Source organism: Rhincodon typus, chromosome 19 (assembly GCF_021869965.1).
Source record: "Rhincodon typus isolate 14 chromosome 19, sRhiTyp1.1, whole genome shotgun sequence".
NCBI classification, from domain to species: Eukaryota; Metazoa; Chordata; class Chondrichthyes; order Orectolobiformes; family Rhincodontidae; genus Rhincodon; species Rhincodon typus.
Genome location: NC_063350.1, coordinates 15771311 through 15795498, shown reverse-complemented (window position 1 = coordinate 15795498; position 24188 = coordinate 15771311). Strand labels below are relative to the sequence as shown.

The following is a 24188-nucleotide window of genomic DNA, read 5'->3' as shown; positions in this document are numbered from 1 at the left end:
TACTTAAATAGTTTTAAGTTATTAGATCAGTTTTACTTAATACATAATAAAATCTAGTATAGTTTAGTAACGTATTATTTGAAGGGGTTAATTTAAAACTTTAAATTTCGTGAGCTCAACCAAATTGAACTAATCTAAAATTATCTAACCTCTTTTTTAAAATTTACAGTTCTGCATGTGTCAGGCTTGTTATGTATTATTTAAAATAAATATTAGGTTAATAATTCAAATCACTAATTTATTAATTATTTAAACAGTTTATTTAAGTGTTGGTTTGCTTTTAATGACTGAAACAAACCAAATAAACAGCAAGGTATATAACAGGCTGGACGTTACAAAGAAATACATGACATTAAAGCAAAACAGGTACAGAAGAGATGGGGACATTTTACTCGTGTAAATATTCATGTGCTTACATGTTTGGAATTGAGTTGCACAGGCACATTGATACACAAATGGGAGACTGACTCTATGAAGTGTTTCAAAAACACATATTTGTAAGCACTATACTCTTCAGAAGACTGTAAGCAATTCATTTTTAATTCAAAACAAACACCAATTTACCCAGAAGGTTTTGTGCTGAAACCATTTTATCTGTGACATTACCTTCTTGCTTGTATATTCATTTAAATTTCTCAGATCAAACAATACTTAATTACCATCTTAAATTATCATCTGTAGTGGCATAAGAAAATCCCAGAAATGCACTTGTTGTGGTTGGGCTGTTCATTGTTGAATCAGGAATGCGTCCCACCGAATTAGGGACAACTTCTTCAGTAAATTCAGGATCAAAATGCTGGAGATCACCAGGGCCTGCCTGAAGAAAAAAGCAGAAACTGTGAAGTTAATGTTTTGCTCAATGTACTTGTCAAATGTAAAAAAAATCAGAAAGGTTATTAAGTTTATTTCTTTTATCTTGTGTTTATTCAGTGAGGTGCAACTTTTCTGATGGTGAAAATGCTTTAGGTATCTATACAGTGCCATGGTAAAGCTCACAGAACTGTCCGGCCAGATCTTAAAATAATAGTTAAAAATGCACTTTTACATGTTCATGGTTTTCCTCCATGATTGCCCACCCCTATTTCCCCCCATAGGTCTTGTACTTAGTTTCAGTTAATGCAGTTTACCTCACCTTGAATTATATGCAATTTAAAGTTTTTAAAGGAAGCCTGTAAGTGAGACCTTGATATACAAAAGGAATGAAATGAAGACTGAAGAAGAGCCCTTCCAGACCTTAGGCAGCAAGAAGTGCAAAACCTTTCTTTATATCAACATTGCTACATCCCAGCAAATTCCATACAATTTCAATTTTCTCAGCAATTGAATGATGGACAGATTCCGTTGATCCCAATTTACACATTAAATTAACCTAATCAGTAATCTTGCCTGTACAAAAACCTCAACTAACTTCCATCACATCTGATTATACACTTATTACAGATTTCCAATGGTTGGGAAAACATTTTTCCCACAGTCAACACAGTGTGGAGCTGGAGGAACACAGCAGGTCACGCAGTTTCAGAGGAACAGGAAAGTCGACGTTTCAGGTCGGGACTGTTCTTCAGAACATTGACTTTCCTACTCTGATGCTGCCTGACCTGCTGTGTTCCTCCAGCTCCACACTGTGTTGACTCTGACTCTAGCATCTGCAGTTCTTGGTATCTTCGAGTGACTTATTCTTCCCACTGTGGAATTTTTGATACAAGTGAGAAGGTACAATGCTTTGTATTTTTACTAAAATCATCTTGACCGAAATTAAGCAGGTTTACATGAATTTGATTTACTTTTGAAACTTTAAGTGGAAGGTAACAAATGATCTGAGCCCATTCCATGCAGCAACATTCCTACTACAAATATTAAAATGCACCCTATTTCTGATGAGTTGATTCAAGAGGAAGGATACGCCCCATACCACACACAAGAACACCCAACTTACCCTTGTGACATACTGATCAGACTGAAGTACACCTTTCTAACTACGTGCATGTTTAATGTTAGTAGGTACCTGTGTTCTTAATCATAAACTATCACTTGTGATTTTATGAAAATATAAGTAGGTTCCTCTTGTAAAATACATACACACACACACAAAACAAAAGTGTAAAGCTCCACAAATATAAAAATCAACAGAAACCAGAAAGCTTACCACATTGGGATTATATGGTGGGGTAATTCTCTTGTGGTAGATATCCTCCCAATTAATGGATGAAAAAAATGTATGATTTTTTATATCAAGCTGTGTCAGGAGAAAATACAATGAAGTTAATTAAGCAAGGTTATTTGTTCATGTCTCATTCTAAAGCTTGACATGACTATGATTTTTGGCTTTTTCGATATGATTAGGACTGATACTGAACACTTTGTGTCTGCTCATTGTTGAAAGCAGTACCAATAACTCTGATGGTTAGGATTAGTTATTATAACTGAGTCTTAAGCTTATGTATGTAATGAATGGGTTGCAGCAATCTTTAGGAATCACAATCTACTTACTTGTAAAGTGCCAGAAAGTATCTACAATTTCTTTAAATGATGGAAAAATACCACAGACAGGCCATATGTATCAGGCTAGATTTATTTATTCAGAGAAAGTATTATGTACCAAAGTAAGTTAAGTGGACTGGACATGACTCTGGCCCTACTTTTTTCTGAGATTTTTACAATCCTTGTTTCGGGATTGACCTTTAATGTTACTTTTTCATTGAGCTTGTAATTTAGGTCAATTCTGTCTCATCACAATAACCAAAAAACAATCTTTGAATGAATTAAAGGTGAACAGCTATCTGAAGGTTATTGATACCAAAGAAAACAAAACAAGGTGCTAATTTTTAGGAGGGATGTCTTGTTTAGTGGATTACTCCTAATTAGTACTTGTACTGCTATGTCTTCAGTTTATATGAATGATGAATTCAGAAATTCCATGTGAACTGGTCAAATTTGCTGTAGCCAATCCAGGAAGGACAGTGGAAATTACGGTAAGAGCCAAATGTATTTAAGAAAATGGCTAATGATATTTAATGACAAAATCTAAAATAAAAAGGTAAATACACAAAGGTTCCATAGGGCTGCTCTCTTATTAGAGAGAGTAAGTTTAATCTGAGGGTCACCATGCCTTAGGCAAAGGCCAAGGTTGAGAAGTAGGACCTTCATGTTGTCCTCAGCTGGAATTGAACCCACACTGTTGGCACTATTCCTCATTGCAAACCAGCTGTCCAACCAACAAACCTAACTGAGTCCCTAAACAAATGTAATCTACTCTATACAGGAATGAAAAGTAGATTCAAACGAAGAATATCAATCATGTTAAAATTGCTGGGAGTGAAGTTGAAAACTTCTTGAGAGTCTTAATTTCCTTAACATTCAAATCCAATCGCTGCAGAGCAACAATCAACAAAACTAAGAGTTGAACTGTGTCCATTTAATTTGCTTTGTTGTTATTGATTACTAGACAAATATTGGCCAATTTCCCAGGTGAACACGAATAGGTACGTGGTATATTGGTACAGTAATAGGTACTGTACATGGATAGGAAAGTTTTGGAGGGATATGGGCCAAATTTAGGCAGATGAGACTGGTTCAATTTAGGAAATCTGGTTGGCTTGGATAAGTTGGGCTAAGGGCCTGTTTCCATGCTGTATTCCTCTATGACTCTTTGTTTTGAATAGTGCTGTGCTGACTATCTTGGATTAATTTTCTTTCTAAGCACTGTTAAATAGTCTTGTAATTAGCGTTCAGGCATAGACAAAATGCACACATACAAAATCTGCTTCAGCTCCTAATCTTCTCTTTTGGTCTTTTTGTAGGAGTCCCATCAGAATATCACGAGCAGCTGCTGATATTCCCATAGGCAAATGGAGCGGCTTGTGCAGAATGTTATTGTACATTTCAGCTACATCTCGACTGTAAAAGGGAGGCTGTCCACATAAAACAAAACATTAACTCATTGAGCAAATCTTGTAGGAAATAAGTCTGTATTAGTCTCCAATTTGCCACTTTAGAGTTTACTCAGGAACCTTGTACAAGAGAAAAAAATAAATATAGATGCCTGTTATTCATTCCAAATATCTTTTAGACCCAAATTTGACATTTACATATATTTCATGGTGTTCAAATTACCTGAATATTTAACAAATTTCTTTTATTCTAACAATTATCATAGCACTATACAGAGTGGTCTGAAATTTTCAATTTATTTGTACAGTCTTTAATACTGCAGTGTAAACTGATTCACAGTATTGGAGGCATCACTAATTGCAGCAGCAAGAGGCCCAAACCATCTTGGTGCAACTCACTGTATGCGACAGTGGTGCCTGTTGAATCTTGGGCTAAGGGGAATGGGGTGGTGTGTTAAGTAATTAAGACAAACCAAACACCCGTCATGCTTTATGTTTGTTTATTTCTTCCTGGCATTTGAGTGTCACTGGCAAGGCAAGCATTTGTTGCACATCCTTAATTGCCCTTGAGAAGGGGTGGTGAGCTTTTTTGAATTGCGGTAGTCCAGGTAATCCTAGATTTTTGATCCAATGACACTGAAGGGACAGCAATAGAACTCCACGTCAGGATGGTGTGTGGTTCAGAGGAGAAAGTGCCAGTTGTGGTGTTCCCTTGTGCCTGTTGCATTTGTCCTTCTAAGTGGTAGAATTCAAATGTTTGAAAGGTGTTGTCGAAGGAGCCTTGGCAACTTGCATCTTGTAGATAGTGCGCACAACTACTATTGTGCAGTGGAGGGAATTAATTTTTGGTAGTGAATGGGGTACCAATCAAGCAGGCGGCCTTGTCCTGGAAGATGCTGAGATTTTTGAGGGTTGGAGATGCAGTTCCCAAAGCTTGTGCCAAGCTAATGGTGGAGAGGCTTTGGGGAGTCAGAAGATCAGTTACTTGTAGCAGAATTCCCGCCTCTGATGTGATATTTTAGCCGGAGTATTTTTATAGCTGCTCTAGTTAAGTTTCAGATCAGTGGTAATTCTAGGATGTTGTTGGAGGGGCATTCAATGATGGAAATACCATTGACTGTCAAGGGGAATTGATTGGATTCTCTCTAATTGGAGATGATCATTGCCTGGCATGTGTAGACTGAATGTTACTTGCTATTTATCAGCCTGTATGATGTCCAGGTCTTGCTTCATGCAGCAATGGAGTATTTCAGTACCTGGGGAATTGTGATTGGAACTGAACATGATTCCATAATCGACAAGCTTCCTCACTTCTGATATTATGATGTGGGAAGGTCATTGATGAAGCAGCTGTAGATGGTTGGGTCAAGGACATTATCCTGAGGAATTTCTGCGACGACGTTCTGGGACTGAGGTGATTGATTTCCAACAGCCGCAACCGCCTTCCTTTTAGCTATGTGTGATTCTAATTAGTGGAGATGTCTCCCAGTTCCCATATACTTCCAATTTCTTTAGGACACTCTGATGTCATACTTGATCAAATGTTGCCTTGATGTCAAGGGCAGTCACTCCCACTTAAATTCTGGAATTCAGTTTTATTGTCCACATTTCAACCAAGGCTGTAACAGAATCTGGAATCTAGTGGTCCTGGTGGAACCAGAACTAAGAATTGGTGAGCAGGTCGTAGCTGAGCAAGCATCACTTGATAACGCTATCAATCACACCTTCCATCACTTAACTAACACAAGAGTAGATTGATATGATGGCAATTTGTTGGATTGGTTTTGTCCTGCTTCTTATAAACAGGACATGACTGAGCAATTATTTACAGTTTTGAATTAATGCTCGTTGTAGAGTACAAGTCTAGGATGTAACTGGATGTTGTTAGGACCCATTGTCTTTGCTAATTCATTGCCTTCATTCATTTCTTGATATCTATGGATTGAATCAAATTTGTGATATAGATATAATCCTGCAGACATCAGGAAGAGGCTGAGATTGATCATCCATTTGGCACTTCTGGTAGAAGTTGGTTACAAATGCTTCAGTTTTGTCTTTTGCATGATTGGTGTGCTCTGTCATCATTTGAGGGTAGAAATGTTTATGCAGGCTGCCCCTCTCATTAATTGTTTAATTATGCTCCAATGTTCAAAACTGAATCAGGATTTGTACAGCTTTGATCTGATCCGTTGTTTGAGGTATCATGCTACTCTGTCTGTTGTGTACTTTCACTGCTTAGCATTTATATAGCCACTCATTGTAGCTTCACTAGATTTTTGTTCATTTTTATGTATGCCTCATATTGTTGCAGGCATGCTCTCCTGCAGTCTGCATTAAACTAAGTATGGGCCCTGGGCTTGATGATGATGGTGAAGTGGAGGAGATAATGGGCCATGACTATTCAGATTGTTGTTGAATTTCATTCAGCTGCTGCTGATCACCCAAAGGGCCTCAAAGAAGCCCAGGTTAGAGCTACCACATCTACTCTATATCCCACTTGTGGATAGTGCTACATAATACAATGCATGTTTCCTTGGTATAAAGATGGGACTTCATCTCTACACTGATTGTACGGCAGTTACTCCTACCTGTAGTGTATGATTAGATGAATCTTCAACAGATAGTTTGATAAAAATCTGGGTGTATCTGCCCAATTTAGTGGATCCGTACTTTAGGACCAGTCAACTTGGGCTGAGAGTTGTAGATATTAAATTCTCCCATTTTCTGTACCCTTGACACTCTCTATGCTTCTTTGATATGGATGAACACTGATCCATCAACTGAAGAAGGGCAGAAGGTAGTAATCAACAGGATGATATTTTGCTCAAGTTTGACCTGATGCCGTAAGACTTCCTGGGATCTGGAGTAATGTTGAGAACAACCAAGACCCTCCATCCTGACTGTACATCACTGTGCTGCCACTTCTGTGGGATGGGACGTAGTCAGGAATGGTGACATTGGGACATTTACTGTAAGGTATAAATATGTCAGATGTTGTTTGACCAGTCTTTGGAACTGCTCTCCCAATTTTGGCATAAGTCCCAAGATGTTGGGGAGGAGTACTTTTAGGTTGATGGGGTTGGATGTATCTTTGTCATTTCTGCTGCTTAGGTCATTACCAGGTAGTTGGCTAATTTTATTCTTTTTGACTTTTCTGTCATTGTTTGATGTATTGAATGGATTGCCAGGTTATTTTAGAGGGCAGTTAAGAGTCATCCACATTGCTGTAGATATATTGAAGTCATATGTGGATCTGCTTGGGAAAAGGACAGCAGATTCCTTCCGTAAAGGATAACTCCTCTTGGCCTCACAAACTGTGTAAGTTACCTTCCGTGGCACTATCAAACACCATCTCATGGAGTTGCCTCTTGGTTCTTGGAACTTACCATCTAATAGCTGTTGATGTAAAACCATGAGCAAAAATACCCAACCACAGGGGACCTTGCCTTTATGAGGTATTTGCATTAAAACATCATGTGACCAGATGTCATATGATTGGGTGTCATGTGGTCAGATGCCCTGTGTTCAGGATGTCACAAGAACAAATTTCCAGCAAAGCCTCCAGACATGTATGCCATCCTATCCATGTTAGGTGTGGGGTAAAATCTTTATGGGTTTAGGAATGTGAAACTGGGATTATAATTCATTCCTTGCCACTTCCTGGGGAGCTATTGCTCTATTCCTATTAGGGTATAGGCCTCAGAATTAAGCCCTTTGCCACAAAAATTACTTTAAGTAACATGTTTGTACAAGTTGGACTTGAACCTAGACCTTCTGGTCCAGAAACTGCCATTGCCTCACAACAGCTAGTTCCTATCATTACATGCAAACAAGAATTGTGTTGTTTGATATTGTATTGATTTTGCAAGATTAGAAACACACCCCAATATGCTACATTGAGATTTGGGTCTAGATTTCTGGTTCATGAAGTAAATTTCCAGTGTGCTACTTACCAATCCAAACAACATCTCAAAGATTACCGCCCCAAAGCACCACCAGTCAACAGTGCGATCATAGGGTTGTTTTTGTAAAACTTCTGGGGCAAGATACTGACAAAACAAAATACATATAGAATAAATGATCATATATTTTCCAAGATGTGACAATTCGCTGCTTGCCTGTGTTAACTGCAAGTGTTAACTATTTGAAAGTGAATTGATCACACCAGATGAACAAAAGTAAATGAAATAAAAATATTCCATTAACTTTCTTCCACCAATTAGAAATCCAACTAACAATTTAAAGTTGGACTGTATGCACGAATACTCATATGTTGAACTGTAATAATCCTGCACTTGCAATGAGACAATTTAGCTAGCACTCAATTTTCACTGTTACAAATACGACCAATACTCCAATTGAGGTAATATATTGGAAGAGTGGTAATAGACAAGATTCAGCCAATTGTTTAAAGACAGAGCAGATAGTAAAATGGAGAAATGTGTGAAATATTCAATTTAGACTGTGCTGTAAAATCCATAAACATTTTAGCAAAAACAAAAGCAACACTCTGAAAATGGGTCACTGGAATCAAAACGTTAACTCTGCTTTCTCCCCACACATGCTGCCAGACCTGCTGATTTTTTCCAGCAATTTCTGTTTTAGTTTCTGATTTCCAGCATCCACAGTTCTTTGTTTAATTAAGATAATCATTGCAGGTTGGATGCCCAAATTTATGCTACCTGCAATATTTATGCTTTATGTATTATATCCTTGCAGAGTTGCTTTGGCTATTTAAATCTTACAGGCCAAATTAAACCCAATCTAAAATATAAACATAATATTTGATGTATAAAAACCCTGGGAATTGGACTAGCTAAATTGCTTTTGCAAATAGCCAACGTGGACTTGATTGGATGAATAGCCACCTACTCTCCTATTCTATACTCTGTACTGTTCTACATACCTCAGGTGTCCCACAGAAAGTAGAGGTTGTTCCTGTTGGTTCTATTACTTCTTTACAGAGCCCAAAATCTGTCAGTACAATATGGCCCTGAAATATAACAAAAGCCAGGATTTGTAGGGTTCTGTATCTATTCCTATCTTATTGACAAAAAGCTACGAAGATTGTTATTGATACCTGAGAATCCAAGAGAATATTTTCAGGCTTCAAGTCCCTGGAATGCAAAGTGAGATTGAATGTTTAACCATATACACTTTGGAATTTTATAACAAGTGTTACAGAAGACACCTTTGTAGCAGAACTCACCGGTACACAATGTTGAGTGAATGTAGGTATCCTATGGCACTGGCCACCTCCGATGCATAGAATCTAGCTCTTGGTTCTGGAAAAGTGTGCTCTCGTTGCAAATGGAAGAACAGCTGTTACAGTTAAAAAAGACTTTTTAGAGGCTGTAATGTCTAAATTGTTTTTGGCAGTCATGTACTTTTACATGAAGCTTCCATGAATGGCCCTCTGGATCAAAATGCTGTGGACAAACTGGTCAATATATAGTACACAACCTACACTCCTGGCAGAAGAATTTCTTGGGCACCATCTTTCCAGATTATTGTGAACCTTCAACAGTGAGATACTCTCAAAACTTTGCCAATCTTCTGGATGTTTGTCGAACAGCGTTGCTTTGATTTGATGTTTAGCTGCCCCATTCCCCTTGACTCTGATCAGTAGGAGTCAGCTATTTAGAAAAGTTACTGTAAAGAGACTCTTAAGATTTTCTCTTATTATTCTTCTATGTTTCTTTTTGAAATTGCATTGAAACCATTTTGCCAAGGGTATAGATTGAGTAAAATGACAGGTTTAAAATAACATCAGGAGAGTATGGAAAATTTCAACTTACTTTTTCTCTTTTCCTATTTTTATTTGTGTCCTGTGTGACTGGTTGAATATTATGTGCATAAAAATGTGTTTTATTAATACAACATTTCTTCCCAATGTTATTATTCTGGCAATTGTACTAAGCACATGTTTCAGAACTGTCCATGCCCCTGGCTAAGCTGTTCCAGTACAAGTACATGTACCTAGTAATGTGGAAAATTATGCAGATGCATAATTTTGTGCTTAAAAGCAGAACATATTTGACCCAACCAATTACTGCCCTATCAGTCAACTCTCAATCATATATAATGATGGAAGGGATCATCAACAGTGCTAACTGGCAGCACTTGTTTGGCCATAACCTGCTTACTGATGCTAAATTTGGGTTTCTAAAGGGCCGCTCAGCTCCTGGTCTTATTCTGGCCTTAAGGCCGCATTTGGCCCAGTGTGGCAGAACTAGAATAAAAAAAAATTCGGGGATAATCCTCTACTGAATGGAGTCAAATCTAGCCCTGAGGAAGGTAATTCTCGTTTGTTGAAGGCCAGTCATCTCAGCTCAAGGACATCTCTGCAGGAGTTCCTCAGGGTAGTGTCCTAGGCCCAGGCATCTTTAGCTGCTTCATCAAGACCTTCCTCCATCATAACATAAAAAAAGTGACGATGTGCAATCTCCTCTGAACAATGTTCTGCTCCAATTGTGACCCTTCAAATACTGAAACAGCCATGTTTAAATGCAACAATGCCTGGAGAATATCTAGGTTTGGGCTGATAAATGACAGGTAATGTTTGCGCCACACATATACCAGACAGTGACCATCTCCAATAAGAGAAAATCTAACCATCACACCTAGACATTCAATAAAATTTCCATCACTGAATCCCCACTAGCAAAATCTTGGAAGTTACCATTGACCAAAAAACTGAAGTGGGCTAGCCATATGAATACTGTGGCTACAAGGGGATGTAAGTGGGTAAGAATCCTACAATAAGTAATTCAGTTCCTGATTGCTTAAAGCCAGTCCACCATCTACAAGGTGCAAGTTAGGAGTGTGATGGAGTGCAGCTCTAACAAGACATCTAGCTTGATATTATCCAGGACAAAGCAGCCCACTCAATTATCACCACATCCACATAAATCACTCTGTCCACACCAACACAAAGCAGCAGTAGTATGTACAATCTACAAGATGCACTGCAGAGATTCACCAAGATTCCTTAGTCAGCATCATTTAAACGCTCACTCACTACCGTTTAGAAGGACCAGGGCGGCAGATATATGGTAACACTACCATCTGCAGGTTCTCCAAGCTCCACACAGTCCTATACTGGTGTTAAAATCCTGTTTCCTTCCAATTCCATATACATAATCTACATTTACTGGCGTTGAAGGCAGTCCAGAGAAGAATCAGTAATTTGACCCCAGATATAGAGTGGGTGTCTCACGGAAAGCGGTACAATAGGTTGGGCTTTTACTCATTGGAGTTTAAAACAATGAGAGATCTTATTGAAATATACATGATGCTTAGGTGGCTTGACAAGGTGGATGCAGCAAAGTTGTTTCCCATTATGGGAGAGTCTAGGACTAGAGAGCATAATCTCAGGATAAGGGGTCACACATTTCAGACAGAAATGAGGAGAAATTTCTTCTTTTAGAAGGTGGTGAATCAATGGAATTCTTTACTGCAGAGAGCTGGGTCATTAAGTATATTCAAGGCAGAGGTGAACAGATTTTTAATCAGTAAGGGAATCAAGGGTTATGAGGAAAAGGCAGGAAAGTGAACTTGAGGATTATCAAATGAGCCATGCTTTCATTGAATGGTGGAGCGGATGGGTGCTTGCCTGGAAGAGTCCTTGCCTGGATGGCTGCAGCTCCAACAACACTCAAGAATGTTGACACAATCCAGGACACAGCAGCCAGCTTGATTGGCACCACATCCACGAACATCCACTCCACCCACCACCAATGCTCAGTAGCAGCATTATATACTATCTACAAGATGCACTGCAGAAATTCACCAAAGATCCTCAGGCAGCATATTCCAAACCCACGACCACTTCCACCTAGAAGGACAAGGGCATCAGACATGTCGGAACACCGCCACCTCCAAGTTCCCCTCACTCAGTAAGCCATTCACCATTCTGACTTGGAAATATATTGCTGTTCCTTCACTGTTGTTGGGTCAAAATCCTGGAATTCCCTCCCTAATGGCATTACCTGTCAACCTGTAGCACCTGGACTACAGCGGTTCAAGAAGGCAGCACACCACCACCTTCTCAAGGGCCACTGGAGACGGGCAATAAAAGCTGGCCAGGCAGCAATGGCCATGTCCCATGAATGAATAAAAAAAAAGTCTTTGAAGTGAAGCCCCTTGCGCACATTCAATGGGGACAATGCTTTTAAAATGTCTCCCAAAGTATTAACAAGGAGTTGCCTTAAAATATATCCAAAGAATAAAGTTGGATTCAAACCAGAAATAATTCAATTTTGACTGCTTCTTTGGGGCTTTATTGCCACTTTGTGGCTGATAGTGGAAGTGTGGCTGCACAAGTAACTTTAGAAATAAGGAACAAATGCTATACCCAGGAAGAGACAAGATAGGACTGGGAACAATCAGCAAAAGTACATAGTGGACCCATGAAAGAAAAGGATGGAATTTGCCAAAGTAGATGTTGCTATGTGCTGTTGCTTTATGGGTCATTTGGTGGTCTATTTTTAATACTCAGTTTACCGATGTGACTGTGGCCAAGTCAGACCATCATCCACCCATTGAACTCTTATCCAGAGAAATCCATTACTGATGGCATCACAACTGCATCAGATGAAGGCATTGAATGGATTGTTAAACACAGATAATGCTGTAGAAACTCAGTAGATTGGCAGTGTCTTAGCAGGTCTGTGGGGAGAGAAACAGACTTAATGTTCTGAGTCCAGTATTCTGTTTTGAAGAAAAGTCATACTTGTCTTGAAAAGTTAATTGTTTCTCTCTTCACAGACACTGGCAAACCTACTGAGTTTCTATAGCATTCTTTGTGTTTGTTTCAGATTTCCAGCATCTGTTGCATTTTGCTTTTATATGACTGCTTCTGCAGCCATTCAACTAAATTAAAATAACTCTAGCAATGACAATTGGATCATATAAATATAGAAGATACCACTTTAAGACTGCGTATTAATTGCTGCATTATACCAGGCATGTGGCATTGCTTGTATGTGCATTCACAATGGATCTTGGAAATCAGGATAAAGAATATTTTGTGATGAATAATATCAGCCCCAATCCTAACATATTTGGATAAAACACCTCAACAAGTTAGTGATATCCCTGTCTATATCTACTGCAAAAGATGGATGCATATTACACCTTTCCAGATAAGGAAACAAACACTTCATGGAGTTCTAATTTTATCAATAGTGCAGGGAAATAGCTGGCCAAAGTCAATGCGTCATCTCTGAGCAGTGCTGATGACAACATTCTCCAGCACATTCTAGAAGCCAATCACTGTGTTCATAACGCACAATTCTGTTGCAGTGTTACTTGATTTGCAGTGCTGAGCAGAGACCAGCGTAAATAATAAGACTGCGGAAACTGAGAGGCGAGTGGGCGCAGCAGTTAAATATCAAAGTGAGACACGAAGTTTATGAAGCAACTGCAATCTTAGATCATCCACTCACCTCACCACCATTCACATAGTCCAGGACAAAATAGAGTTTCTCCGTTGTCTGAAAGCAGTAGTGAAGCCCAACCAGAAAAGGATGCTTGACATTTTTCAGTAGCACATTGCGTTCGGACATAATGTTCTTTTGCTAATTTAAAATAGGCACCATTAGAAACTGAACAAGCAACCAAAGAGGAAAGACATATCTGCCCTTTAGTCAGTAGTTTTTAATAATGTACTTATACATTCACAGTAATTCATGCAAATTTTAACCCAGCTTCACTTTACTGCTTGCAGATCTAGATCTAAAAAATCTACTTCATATTATTAACCAGTCATGTTTTCACTTGTACAGTGAATTCACCTGATTGATCCTATTAAAATAATTCTAGCAATGACAATCAGATCTTGTAAATATAAAAGACACCACTTTAACACTACCTATTAATTACTACATTATACATGTGGCATTGCTTTTATCTGCATTCACAATGTGTTTTGGAAATCAGGTAAAGAATATTTCATAATGAATAATATCAGCCTCAATCTTAATATATTTATATAAAAGACCTCCACAAGTTAGTGATATCCCTGTCTATATCTACTGTAAATGGTGGATGCATATTACACCTTTTCAAGTAAGTAAACATCCACTTCATGGATAACACAGTGTGGAGCTGGAGGAACACAGCAGGCCAGGTAGCATCAGAGGAGCAAGAAAGTTGACGTTTCAGGTCTGGACCCTTCTTCAGAAATGGGGAGGGGGCAGACAACTCAAAAATAAATAGAGACAGGAGGGCTGGGGCTGGGGAAGGTAGGTGGGTTGGTGATAGGTGAGTGCAGGTAGGGAGTGGTGGGGATTGGGCAGTGAAGTGGGAGGGGTGGATAGGTGGGAGAGAAGATGGACAGGTTGTGTCAGGTCAAGGAGGCGGGGATCAGAGGGAGGATTGCACATGGGTTGAGGCCAGGGTGGGGAGATTTCGAAACTGGTAAAATCCACGTTTAGGCCATTGGGTTGTAGGCTCCCGAGGCGGAATATGAGGTGCTGCTACTCCAGTTTGCTGGTGGTGTCCTTGTGACACTGGAGGAGGCCCAGGATTGACATGTCACCCAGGGAGTGGGAGAGGGAGTTAAAGCGGTTCATGACTGGAAGGTATTGTCATTTTTTGTGAACGGAGTGCAGGTGCTCTACAAAATGGTCTCCGAGCCTCCGCTTGGTCGCACTGATGTAGAGGAGGCCACATCAGGAGCAGTGGATGCAGGAGACCACTTTGACAGATGTGCAGGTGAATCCCTGTCTAATGTGGAAGGTTTGTTTTGTGACTTGAGTGGAGGTGAGGGGGGAGTGTAGGGGTAGGTGTAGCACTTCCTGTGGTTCCAGGGAAAGATACTGGGTGTGGTGGGGTTAATGGGGAGTGTGGATCAGACGAGGGAGTCACGGAGAGAGTGGCCCCTATGAAAGGCAGATAGTGGTGGGGAGGGAAATATATCTTTAGTTGTGGGGTCGGATTGTAGGTGGCGGAAGTGGCGGAGAGTGATGCATTGGATGCATAGTTTGGTGGGATGATATGTGAGGACAAGGGGGATTCTGTCTTTAGTTTTGTTGGGGGTAGGGGATGTGAGGGCAAATATTGTGAATCCACTTCATGGAGTTCTAATTTTGGCAATGGTGCAGGGAAATGGCTAGCCAAAGTCAAAGGATAGTTATTCAGTGACTATAACTCTCCGCTCTCAGGTGGTGGATTCAACTCCAGTAACTTGAACACAGATGTGGACTGACATTTCAGAGCAGTGCTGAGGCCGTGCTGCATCATCACGTATATAATCTTTCAGGCTATGGATGCATTAATCATTGGGCAGCCACTGCAAAGAGCAGGTGGGGAGGAGGGAGGCCTTTCAGTCATAGTACACTGTGGTGCTGATACCTTATAAAACCACCTCAGGCTATATGATTGTAGTGGAATGTATATAGTTAATCTCCCATTTAGTTAATGCCACAATCTTGCAAATGGATTGACACGCCTAAGAATACAAAGTATTCAGTTGAGAAAAATAGTCTTCTATTGTATTTTCCACTACATCTGATTCAAAATGTTTTGTAATGTACTTATAGATATTTGATTATCAAAGTATATTTATAGGAAAAAAAGTGTCTTTTTTTTAAATGAAACATTAAACTGGGGTACTGTTAGCCCCGTCAGGTGGATGTAAAATATCCCAAAGCATTAAAAAAATTCCAGAGCTCTTGTGCAAAAGCAGAGGAATGGAATTAATTAGATAACAAAAAGCACAACAGAATTTTTTTTCAACAATTATGTATCTTTCTACCCAAATCACTAAACCCATTACCTGGTCATTATGAAATTACTGTTTTTGAGCTCTTTCTGTGCACAAGTTAGCTGCAGTTTTCCCTACATTTGAAGTACCTCAAAAGTACTCAGTGCCCATAAAGAGCTTTGACCAGGACCAGGAAAGACATTATGTAAATGTAAATCTTTATTTCCTTTCTTGTTTAAAAAGTTTACAAGGTTTACTTGGAGCTGTGATAGACCACAGGCATGTTTAAAGTCAAGAAAGTAGATAATGTCTTCGGTAAACTAATCTTATAAGCACTAATCTACAAAGTAGATGGGTTAGTGTTTCAATTGAAAACACATGGAAAGAGTGTTAGTTCTCTTTCCTTTCCAAAGAGATCAAACAAAATTGATGCTTCCCAAGTCTTGTTCTTGCAACCCCTATTGGAACTTCAACAACCATGATTCTGTACCACTTCAGCACTAATTTTGCTTCAGTTGTGATCCCACTCCTTGCTGTTACATTTGACCAGACTTCATATTTACACTGTTTAAGACTTCCTGTTGTTAGGCATTCAATAAGAGGGTTAGGGAGAATAATCATTCCGAAATGACTTCCTATACTTGCCTCTAAACCTCTCTCTCTAGCCAACTCTCTCCCTGACCTGGTGTCCAAGACCCACATCTCACCCTTAGCCCATAGCCCAAGCAATAATTGCTGGGACTAGCCCTGGCAACAGCCACTGCTCCTGGTGATGTTGCTGACATCGGAGAGCTGCTGGGATCTGATTGACTCGCAGCTCTAGATGGACAGGAATTCTGCTGTTCGGTTCCTCCCCAATGATGCGTCCTCAGCCCCCTACTGTACTCCCTGTACACGCATGATTGTTTTGCCAAATTCCGAATGAACGCCATCTACAAGTTCACTGACAACACCACTGTAGTTGGATGAATATCTAACAACGATGAGTCAAAATACAGAAGGGAGATAGAGGGCTTGGTGACAGGGTGCAATGAGAACAACCTCTCTCTCAACATCGGCAAAACTAAAGAACTAATCATTGACTTCAGAAAGAAAGGATGAGAACACATCCCACCTACATCAACAGAACTGAGGTTGAGAGGGTGGAGAGCTTCATGTTCCTCAGAGTGACGATAACCAACAACCTGTCCTGGACTTCCCAATTAGATGCGATGGTCAAGAAGGCACAACAACGCTTCTTCTTCCTCAGGCGGCTCATGAAACTTGGCATGTCCGTAAGGACCTCACCAACTTCTACAGATGCACCATCAAAAGCAAACTGTCCGGGTGCATAATGGCCTGGTATGGCAACTGCTCTGCCCAGGACCATAAGAAACTACAGAAGGTTGTGTGCACAGCCCAGACCATCACAGAAGCCAACCTTTCATTCATCAAATACCCATTGTAGCCGGGTAATGATCTCCTACAACCTCTTCTGTGAGGCAAGTGATACGGAAGCCTGAACACATGCACCAGCAGGTTCAGGAACAGCTTCTTCCTAGCCATTGTTAGACTGATGAATGGACTCTCTAGCTTCAAATAATGCTGATCTTGCTAACATTGATCTCACCTAGTGCATGCCCTGTGCAACGTAACCTGTATGCCTCTGTCTATGTCTTTTTATGACCGCTGATCTGTACATCCTTGCTTACTAAGATCTGCCTGTACTGCTTGTAAACAAAGCTTTTCACTGTAGTCCAGTACACGTGATAGTCAATCAATCAATCAATCAATTAAATCCCTGTGAAGGTCTGATGCTGGCCGATTATAATTTCCCCCTGCAGAGGCATTGATTCAGTCAGGCCTGTCCCACAGAAAGAAAGCAGGTTCCCCACAGGTTGGAGAAATACGGGACCCATGTAGGAAACATTAAATCCATCTTGATACCTCCTTCTGCGTCTCAGTGTCACATTTTATCTTATAAAACTTTTGTCCTCTGAGTCCTCTGAGACATGTTATTAAATTAAAAATTCTAAGGGTAAGGTACTGTCACACACAAGGAGTTAAGCATTGAGGCCTTTTTATACTCACATCTTTCCTATTCAGGATCATTTTCTTCTCCAAGACTTTAATGGCATAAAACCTGCCGTCGGACTTACGTTTAGCAAGGAGAACCTAAAATGATATTGAAGACTGTTAAAGCCCCAGCTCTGTCTGCCACTCTTTACACATAGGATATGAAAATTACATATGTTCCAAGATTATATTGACTAAATGAGAAGTACAAATTACATTTGACTATGTTTAAATGAACAAATTTGAACATATTTAATGACAGATGAAAGTTTTCATAAACTGTTCATTTTATCAGGCCCGAATATAGCACAATCAATTAAAAAAATGACCCTTGACAGAAAAGAGAAAAGGCTGAGTTTGTAGCCACTGCCATTATTAGTTGGAGCACTGCACAAGCATGTGCAATATTAGGGTATTTCTTCTCAACTTCATCCTGCAGTGTTGCAGATTTACTCCTCTGTGAGAGGTCAATACTCAATGAGTTATCAGGATCACGACCAGATCCCTGGTGAGGTTAATACTGCTCCAGATGGGATACCCCAAACTGCCAAACTCCCGTCAGTGAGGAGAGATGAACTCACTGTCCCATCTTTATCCATCTACCCTATGCAGTTGGTCATAGCAAGTTACAAAAGGATCTCCTGTCTGTGGATAACTGTCTCCCAGATCCAAATTAATTTATACTTTAAAAGGAGTCAACTTAGGCAGGTTTTCATGAGTTAACAAAAGGTTGCGTTTATTCTTTACTAAATGTAATAAGATAATTATATAGAACGTACGTAAAAAGACGTGTTTCACTAGAACATAGAACATAGAACAGCACAGCACGATGTTGTGCTGAACTTTTACCCTAAACCTAAGGTCTGTCTAACCTCCACCCCTACCTTATACTATCATCCATATGCCTATCTAATAGCAGCTTAAATGCCCCTAATGAGGCCGACTCCACTACCCTCTCCGGCAATGCATTCCACGCCCCGACCACTCTCTGAGTAAAGAACCTACCTCTGGCGCCTCCCCTACATCTACCTCCACTCACTTTAAAACTATGCCCCCTCATAATATCTACCTCCACCCTAGGAAAAAGTCTCTGGCTGTCCACTTTATCTATACCTGTGATCATTTTGTACACCTCTATCAAGTCACCTCTCATCCTTCATTGTTCTAAAGAGAAAAGCCCTTGCTCTCTCAACCTTTCCTCGTAAAACCTTCCCTCCATTCCAGGCAACATCCTGGTAAATCTCCTCTGCACATTTTCCAATGCTTCCACATCTTTCCTGTAATGAGGCGACCAGAACTAATGGTGCAATATGACAGACGTGTTTGTGCCCAACACCAAAACAGGTTCAAAGCTGTGTTGCAGGAGAAATGAAACGTAAAAAGAAAATCATAGTAGTATTAAATTAAATCACTTACTTTTCCAAAGCTCCCTTTCCCAATAATTTTTAGAAAGTCAAAGTCTGTTGGTTTGGCACTGTAAGTAAATAATGATTTGTAAATGAATTTTTAAATTAAATCTTTCCTGAGGTAGTAGGCAATTATTCCAATATTAAAAAGAACTTACAACGAATTGGCGGATGGTCCCAGGTTGATGTTACTCTGTGCTGACATGATCTGAGGCTCAAAGGAAGGGATGTGTTTGTTAAACCTTTCTAATAAGGATCTGCAAATCCTAAATTTCAAAACAAGAAATCAAGAGTCAAGAGCATTTTCTACTCACTGGATTCCTTTTGTCATTGTGAAAGGGATCCTTTTGAATTTTTGAGTGTTTAATTTTTACAACAGGACTAGTTCTGGAAAGGAAAGTAAATATCAGCAGCTTCTTGATGTTTGAAATCTAAGCCCTTAAATTTCATCCTGCTTTAAAGCAAGGTTTTATGAAGCCATTGTTTCATGAAACCATTTCAAATAGATACTGCTTTCATGACAAAATTGTATTTGAAAACTTAAGAAAGGCTTGAATTATTATTTATCAGAATAGTGTCATTCATATTAGATATGATTAAGGAAATTACATATTTTCTGGAAACAAAAAAACTGCATTAAATATTTCATTCTATGGAGTTAAATGTGCTGACAGCAGACTCATTTATTTTTAGGGCATTTTATTGCACTTGTTCCTGCAGTAATCACAATACTATTCACCCAAAACAGATTTCTTGTCCTCCATGAGACTTTTTTTTATCCCCAAGCAGTTATATCCTTCATAGCTGAATTTTACCAAGAATTAACTAAACAAAAAAATTGATGAATTTCAATTTTGGGGAGTGGCATGGAGGATTTCCCTCTGTGAGCTCCCTTGAGTTTTCTGATGCAATTTTATACTGTTTACCTTTACATAAGCAGCGTGCCTTTTTGGCACTGTGCCCATGCTATCATACAATCACCAACAGTGGAAGTACTCACCACTGCCAGGACACTCCTGGACTAACAACACCAGTGCCATATTTGAAGCCCAGCCGAGCACCGCATCAACCACTGTCAGCCATAATCCATGGCCCTCCACACAGTGGGAGGGAAATGAGAAAGAAAAGCTTTTTAGGGCACGTTGATGACTTCTATTGTCTGAGTGAATGCTACTTTATCCCTAACACCCAGTCTGGCATAACATCTTGCCATTGTTCTATGGTAGCATCATATACTGGAAAGTCTTCAAATAGTTGAAAATGTAAACTTTAATTGAACAACACAAAAACAAAGAAAAAGCAAACCAGTAAAAATAAGCTGCATTTGCTTTTGGGAACAAACAGAGACCTTTCAAGCATCACCACATTTACATTAAATTAATGCTCACGTCTATTGGAACTGGATGTCAATTATGTCCTGTCTGGCTTATTGTGCTTGTTTTATATTGTGAAGGTGAAGGTGATGTAGCTCTGTACGATGTCCTCATCTACGTCCTCAGAAGACTACTACTGCTCTCCCAGCTCTTCAGAATTCATCACATCCCCTCTTGCTTGCTCCAATATTCTGCTGCAAGGTGTTACAGACCAGTCAAAGCATCAATACCTCAGCTTCAGGAGGTCTATCACTTGCTTCATAAAGATCCCGGTAAAAGAATGGGCAACACTGTATTTCTGTTCAACCTCACTTAGGGTTTACGTAGTGGGGTCATTGGCCGTTGTTGTAGAAGGTAGTCCTTGTCTCCCAGTAAGCATCCTTAAAGGGCAACTCCTCCTTGAAATGAAACAGGAACATGAGAGCTCTCAAGGATATAGGGATCACAGCTCTCAGAGTACCTGGTGCAGATTTCCAAAATATGGTACAGATGGTCACACATGTACATTGATAAAATGGAATCCAGTTCTTTTGAAGAAGTCAGCCATATTATGATACGTTGCTCTCAACACACCTCTATACAAGGAGATAGCAAGAATTGCAAATGCTGGAATCAGAAACAATACAGCAGGAAAGTTGATGTTTCAGGTTGGGACCCTTACCTGAAACTTCAACTTTACTGCCCTTCTGATGCTGCCTGGCCTGCTGTGTTCCTCCAGCTCCACACCTATGTACAATCTACCGTGCGCTGCATTTGGGGGAATCCAGCTATGTTTGAGAAGCCTATTGCACAGGTTGAAGGAACTATATTTTCGCTGCAACCTGAAGGAACCTTCATCTGCAACTTCTTTGTGTGGAGGCTGTTCAGCAGCAGCTGGGGGGTTGCTGCTGGTCGTGGGACAGCTGGTACCTCTGTTCCTCCTCAATTTCTCTGCACCTTCACTGCAGTGTGGCCAATGACCTCTGCTGTGGCGGGATCAATTGATCAAGGTTTCAATGAAGCTATGTAAGGAATACCAGAAACAGAACACATGCTTTGCAATGGGAGCAGTCAGCATTTGTATCACACACAAATGACAGTTTAGCATAGTCTTGCATATAGTGAGACATGGAAGATTTTGACAAGGAGGGCCATGGATCTTTGACATAGGGGACCATATCCCAATGTATGCAGCACCAGTCATACAGCATAAGTAGGAGATTGTAAATGTGATAGGGTTACTGAAACCCTGACATGGTTACTTGGCTGAAGCAATGCAGTATGTTTGCAGTGTAAACTGCTGCCGCATACTACAGGTGTGAAATTAACATGGCCATGGAACAACATGTCTGCACTCTTGACTGATCACTACTGACAATAATGAAAAGGGGGTGAGCTGTGTGATTGTGTTAAATCAAGATAGAAGTAATGAACTTTCAAGTTATGAATGAGGTGGCAAAGCACAAAGCAAGGCAAGGCAGAGGTGCTGTGAGCATCCAAGTTGGCACAAAGTGAACGAGTGCCAAAGCAGCCAGAGAAAACCCCTGAGGTACACGCTGCTCCAATGAGTTGGGTGCCTGTGCCTGTGTGCAAAATGGCCTGGCAGCAGCATTGCAATGAAAGATGTTGATGCGCTGCAACGTGAAGTAAAGTGGTGAATTGTCCTCTAAATGAGTCTAGAGATGTGCCATGATAATATGGTGAGGCTGGTGCATGTTGATGAGAGAATGCAAGCAGTCACTGTCCATGGAGCGTGCCCTGAGATTTTGGGCATGGCTGGCCAACATCGATGCCCAGAGGAACAAGGGTGAGCTGGAGCTGCCAGGGTTCTGCTATGACCCAGGAATTGCTGTTATCTACTTTTGTTCTCCAAAGTGGGAGGAAAGGGTATCATGTATAAATGAGATGACATTAACTACTAATGGAATGTAAATGCCTCTCTTCATTAACTAGCGAGATTTTTACATACCACCCCACCAACTTCCGCATCCAGCCCATCATTCTCTGTCACTTCAGCCACCCACAATCCGATCCCACCACCAAAGAGATATTTCCCTCCCCATCCCTATTCGCCTTTCGGAGGGACTGCTCACTCCGTGACTCCCTTATCCGCTCCACACTCCCCACTGACCCCACCACACCCGGCACCTTTCCCTGCAACCACAGGAAGTGCTACACCTGCTCCTACACCTTCCCTCTCACTTCCTTTTAAGGTTCAAAGCAAACTTTTCATATCTGACAGGGGTTCACCTGTAAATCCTCCAACCTGGTTTACTGTATCCGCTGCTCCCGATGTGGCCTCCTCTACATCAGTGAGACCAAGTGCAGACTCGGTGACCGATTCACAGAGCACTTGCACTCTGTACGCTATAAATGACAACACCTTCTGATTGCTAACCATTTTAACTCCATTCCCCACCCCCGCGACTCCCTGGGTGACATATCAATCCTGGGCCTCCTCCAGTGCCACAATGACGCCACACTCAAACTGGAGGAGCAGCATGTCATATTCTGCCTCAGGAGCCTACAGCCCGATGGCCTAAACATAGAATTCACCAGTTATAAAATCTTCCCACCCTCGGCCTCATCCCACGTCCAACCCTCCCTCTCATCCCTGCCTCCTTGACCAGACGCAACCTGTTCATCTTCTCTCCCACCTGTCTGCCCTACCCTTCCCACTGACCAATCCCCACTACCCCCACCTGCATCCGCTTATTGCCATCCCACCTACCTTCCCCAGCCCCACCCCTCCTCCCTCTATTTATTTTCTCGCTCCCTTCCCCCTCCGCAGTCCTGATGAAGGGTCCCGACATGAAACGTCGACTCTCCTGCTCCTCTGTTGCTGCCTGACCTGCTGTGTTCCTCCAGCTCCACACTGTTGACTCTAACTCCAGCATCTGCAGTTCTTGCTGTCTCTGAGATTTTTATCTCGCTTTTCAAAACTTGAGTGGAAAAATGGGTCTCTTCTCAATGTCAAGAATCTAATGTTTCCAATTTTGCTGTATTTTCCCAACTGACTTGTTGTTGTTGTCGTCATCTTTCAGGTACTGAGGAAATTCAGCCCTTAGCTTAGAATCTTAAACCTAGGTCATTAGTGCCCCCTATGGACTGTCACAAGCTATTGCAGGGTCATCAACACATGATTAAGTGAGGCTCTGAATTGATTAATTATACATATTTATAAATATTAAGCAAATAAGCATGCAGAACAGTACAAATCTTATTAGCTGTTAAAGCCTCAAGATCATTTAATCTCTCTCACGCTACAATCCTAGTTGTTAAAGGAAATGGCTACAGAGGTGATGTATACACTGGTAGTAATCTCACCTGACACAACCTGTCCATCTTCTCTCCCACCTATCCGCTCCTCCCACCTCACTGACCAATCCTCACCACTCCCTACCTGAACTCACCTATCACCATCCCACCTACCTTCCCCAGCCCCACCCCTCCTCTCTCTATTTCTGAGCTTCCCGCTCCCCATTTCTGAAGAAGGGTCCCGACCCGAAACATCAACTTTCCTGCTCTTCTGATGCTACTTGGCCTGCTGTGTTCCTCCAGCTCCACACTGTGTTATCTCGTAATATTACAAGAATCCTTAGGTTCTGAAAACATCCCTGAGGACAGGAAAAGAGCCAAAGTAACACCTTAATTCAAAAAAGGAGGGTGACAAAAAACACAGGTAACTCTCGGACAATTAATTTACTATCTGTTGTTGGGAAAATGTAAGGTCCATTACAAAGGATGTAACAGCAGAGCACTTAAACATGCACAA

At 40.7% G+C, this 24188-nt stretch overlaps 1 protein-coding gene across 2 annotated transcripts; it reads right to left on the bottom strand.

Annotated features, from left to right (window-relative positions):
• Positions 1-294: 294 nt before the first annotated feature.
• sgk2a (serum/glucocorticoid regulated kinase 2a) lies at positions 295-19323 on the bottom strand. Of its 2 annotated transcripts, XM_048608285.1 has the most exons (11): positions 19220-19323; positions 19072-19129; positions 17671-17754; positions 13340-13471; positions 9100-9212; positions 8971-9007; positions 8797-8883; positions 7844-7939; positions 3756-3911; positions 2147-2236; positions 295-817 (listed from the first exon to the last, which is right to left on the bottom strand). In XM_048608285.1, exons 1-11 carry the CDS (start codon positions 19264-19266, stop codon positions 656-658), a joined length of 1062 nt encoding a protein of 353 aa, XP_048464242.1. In that variant the 5' UTR covers positions 19267-19323; the 3' UTR covers positions 295-655. The 2 variants fall into 2 exon arrangements, with proteins under 2 accessions (XP_048464242.1, XP_048464243.1); XM_048608286.1 differs by lacking the exon at positions 3756-3911.
• Positions 19324-24188: the final 4865 nt, after the last annotated feature.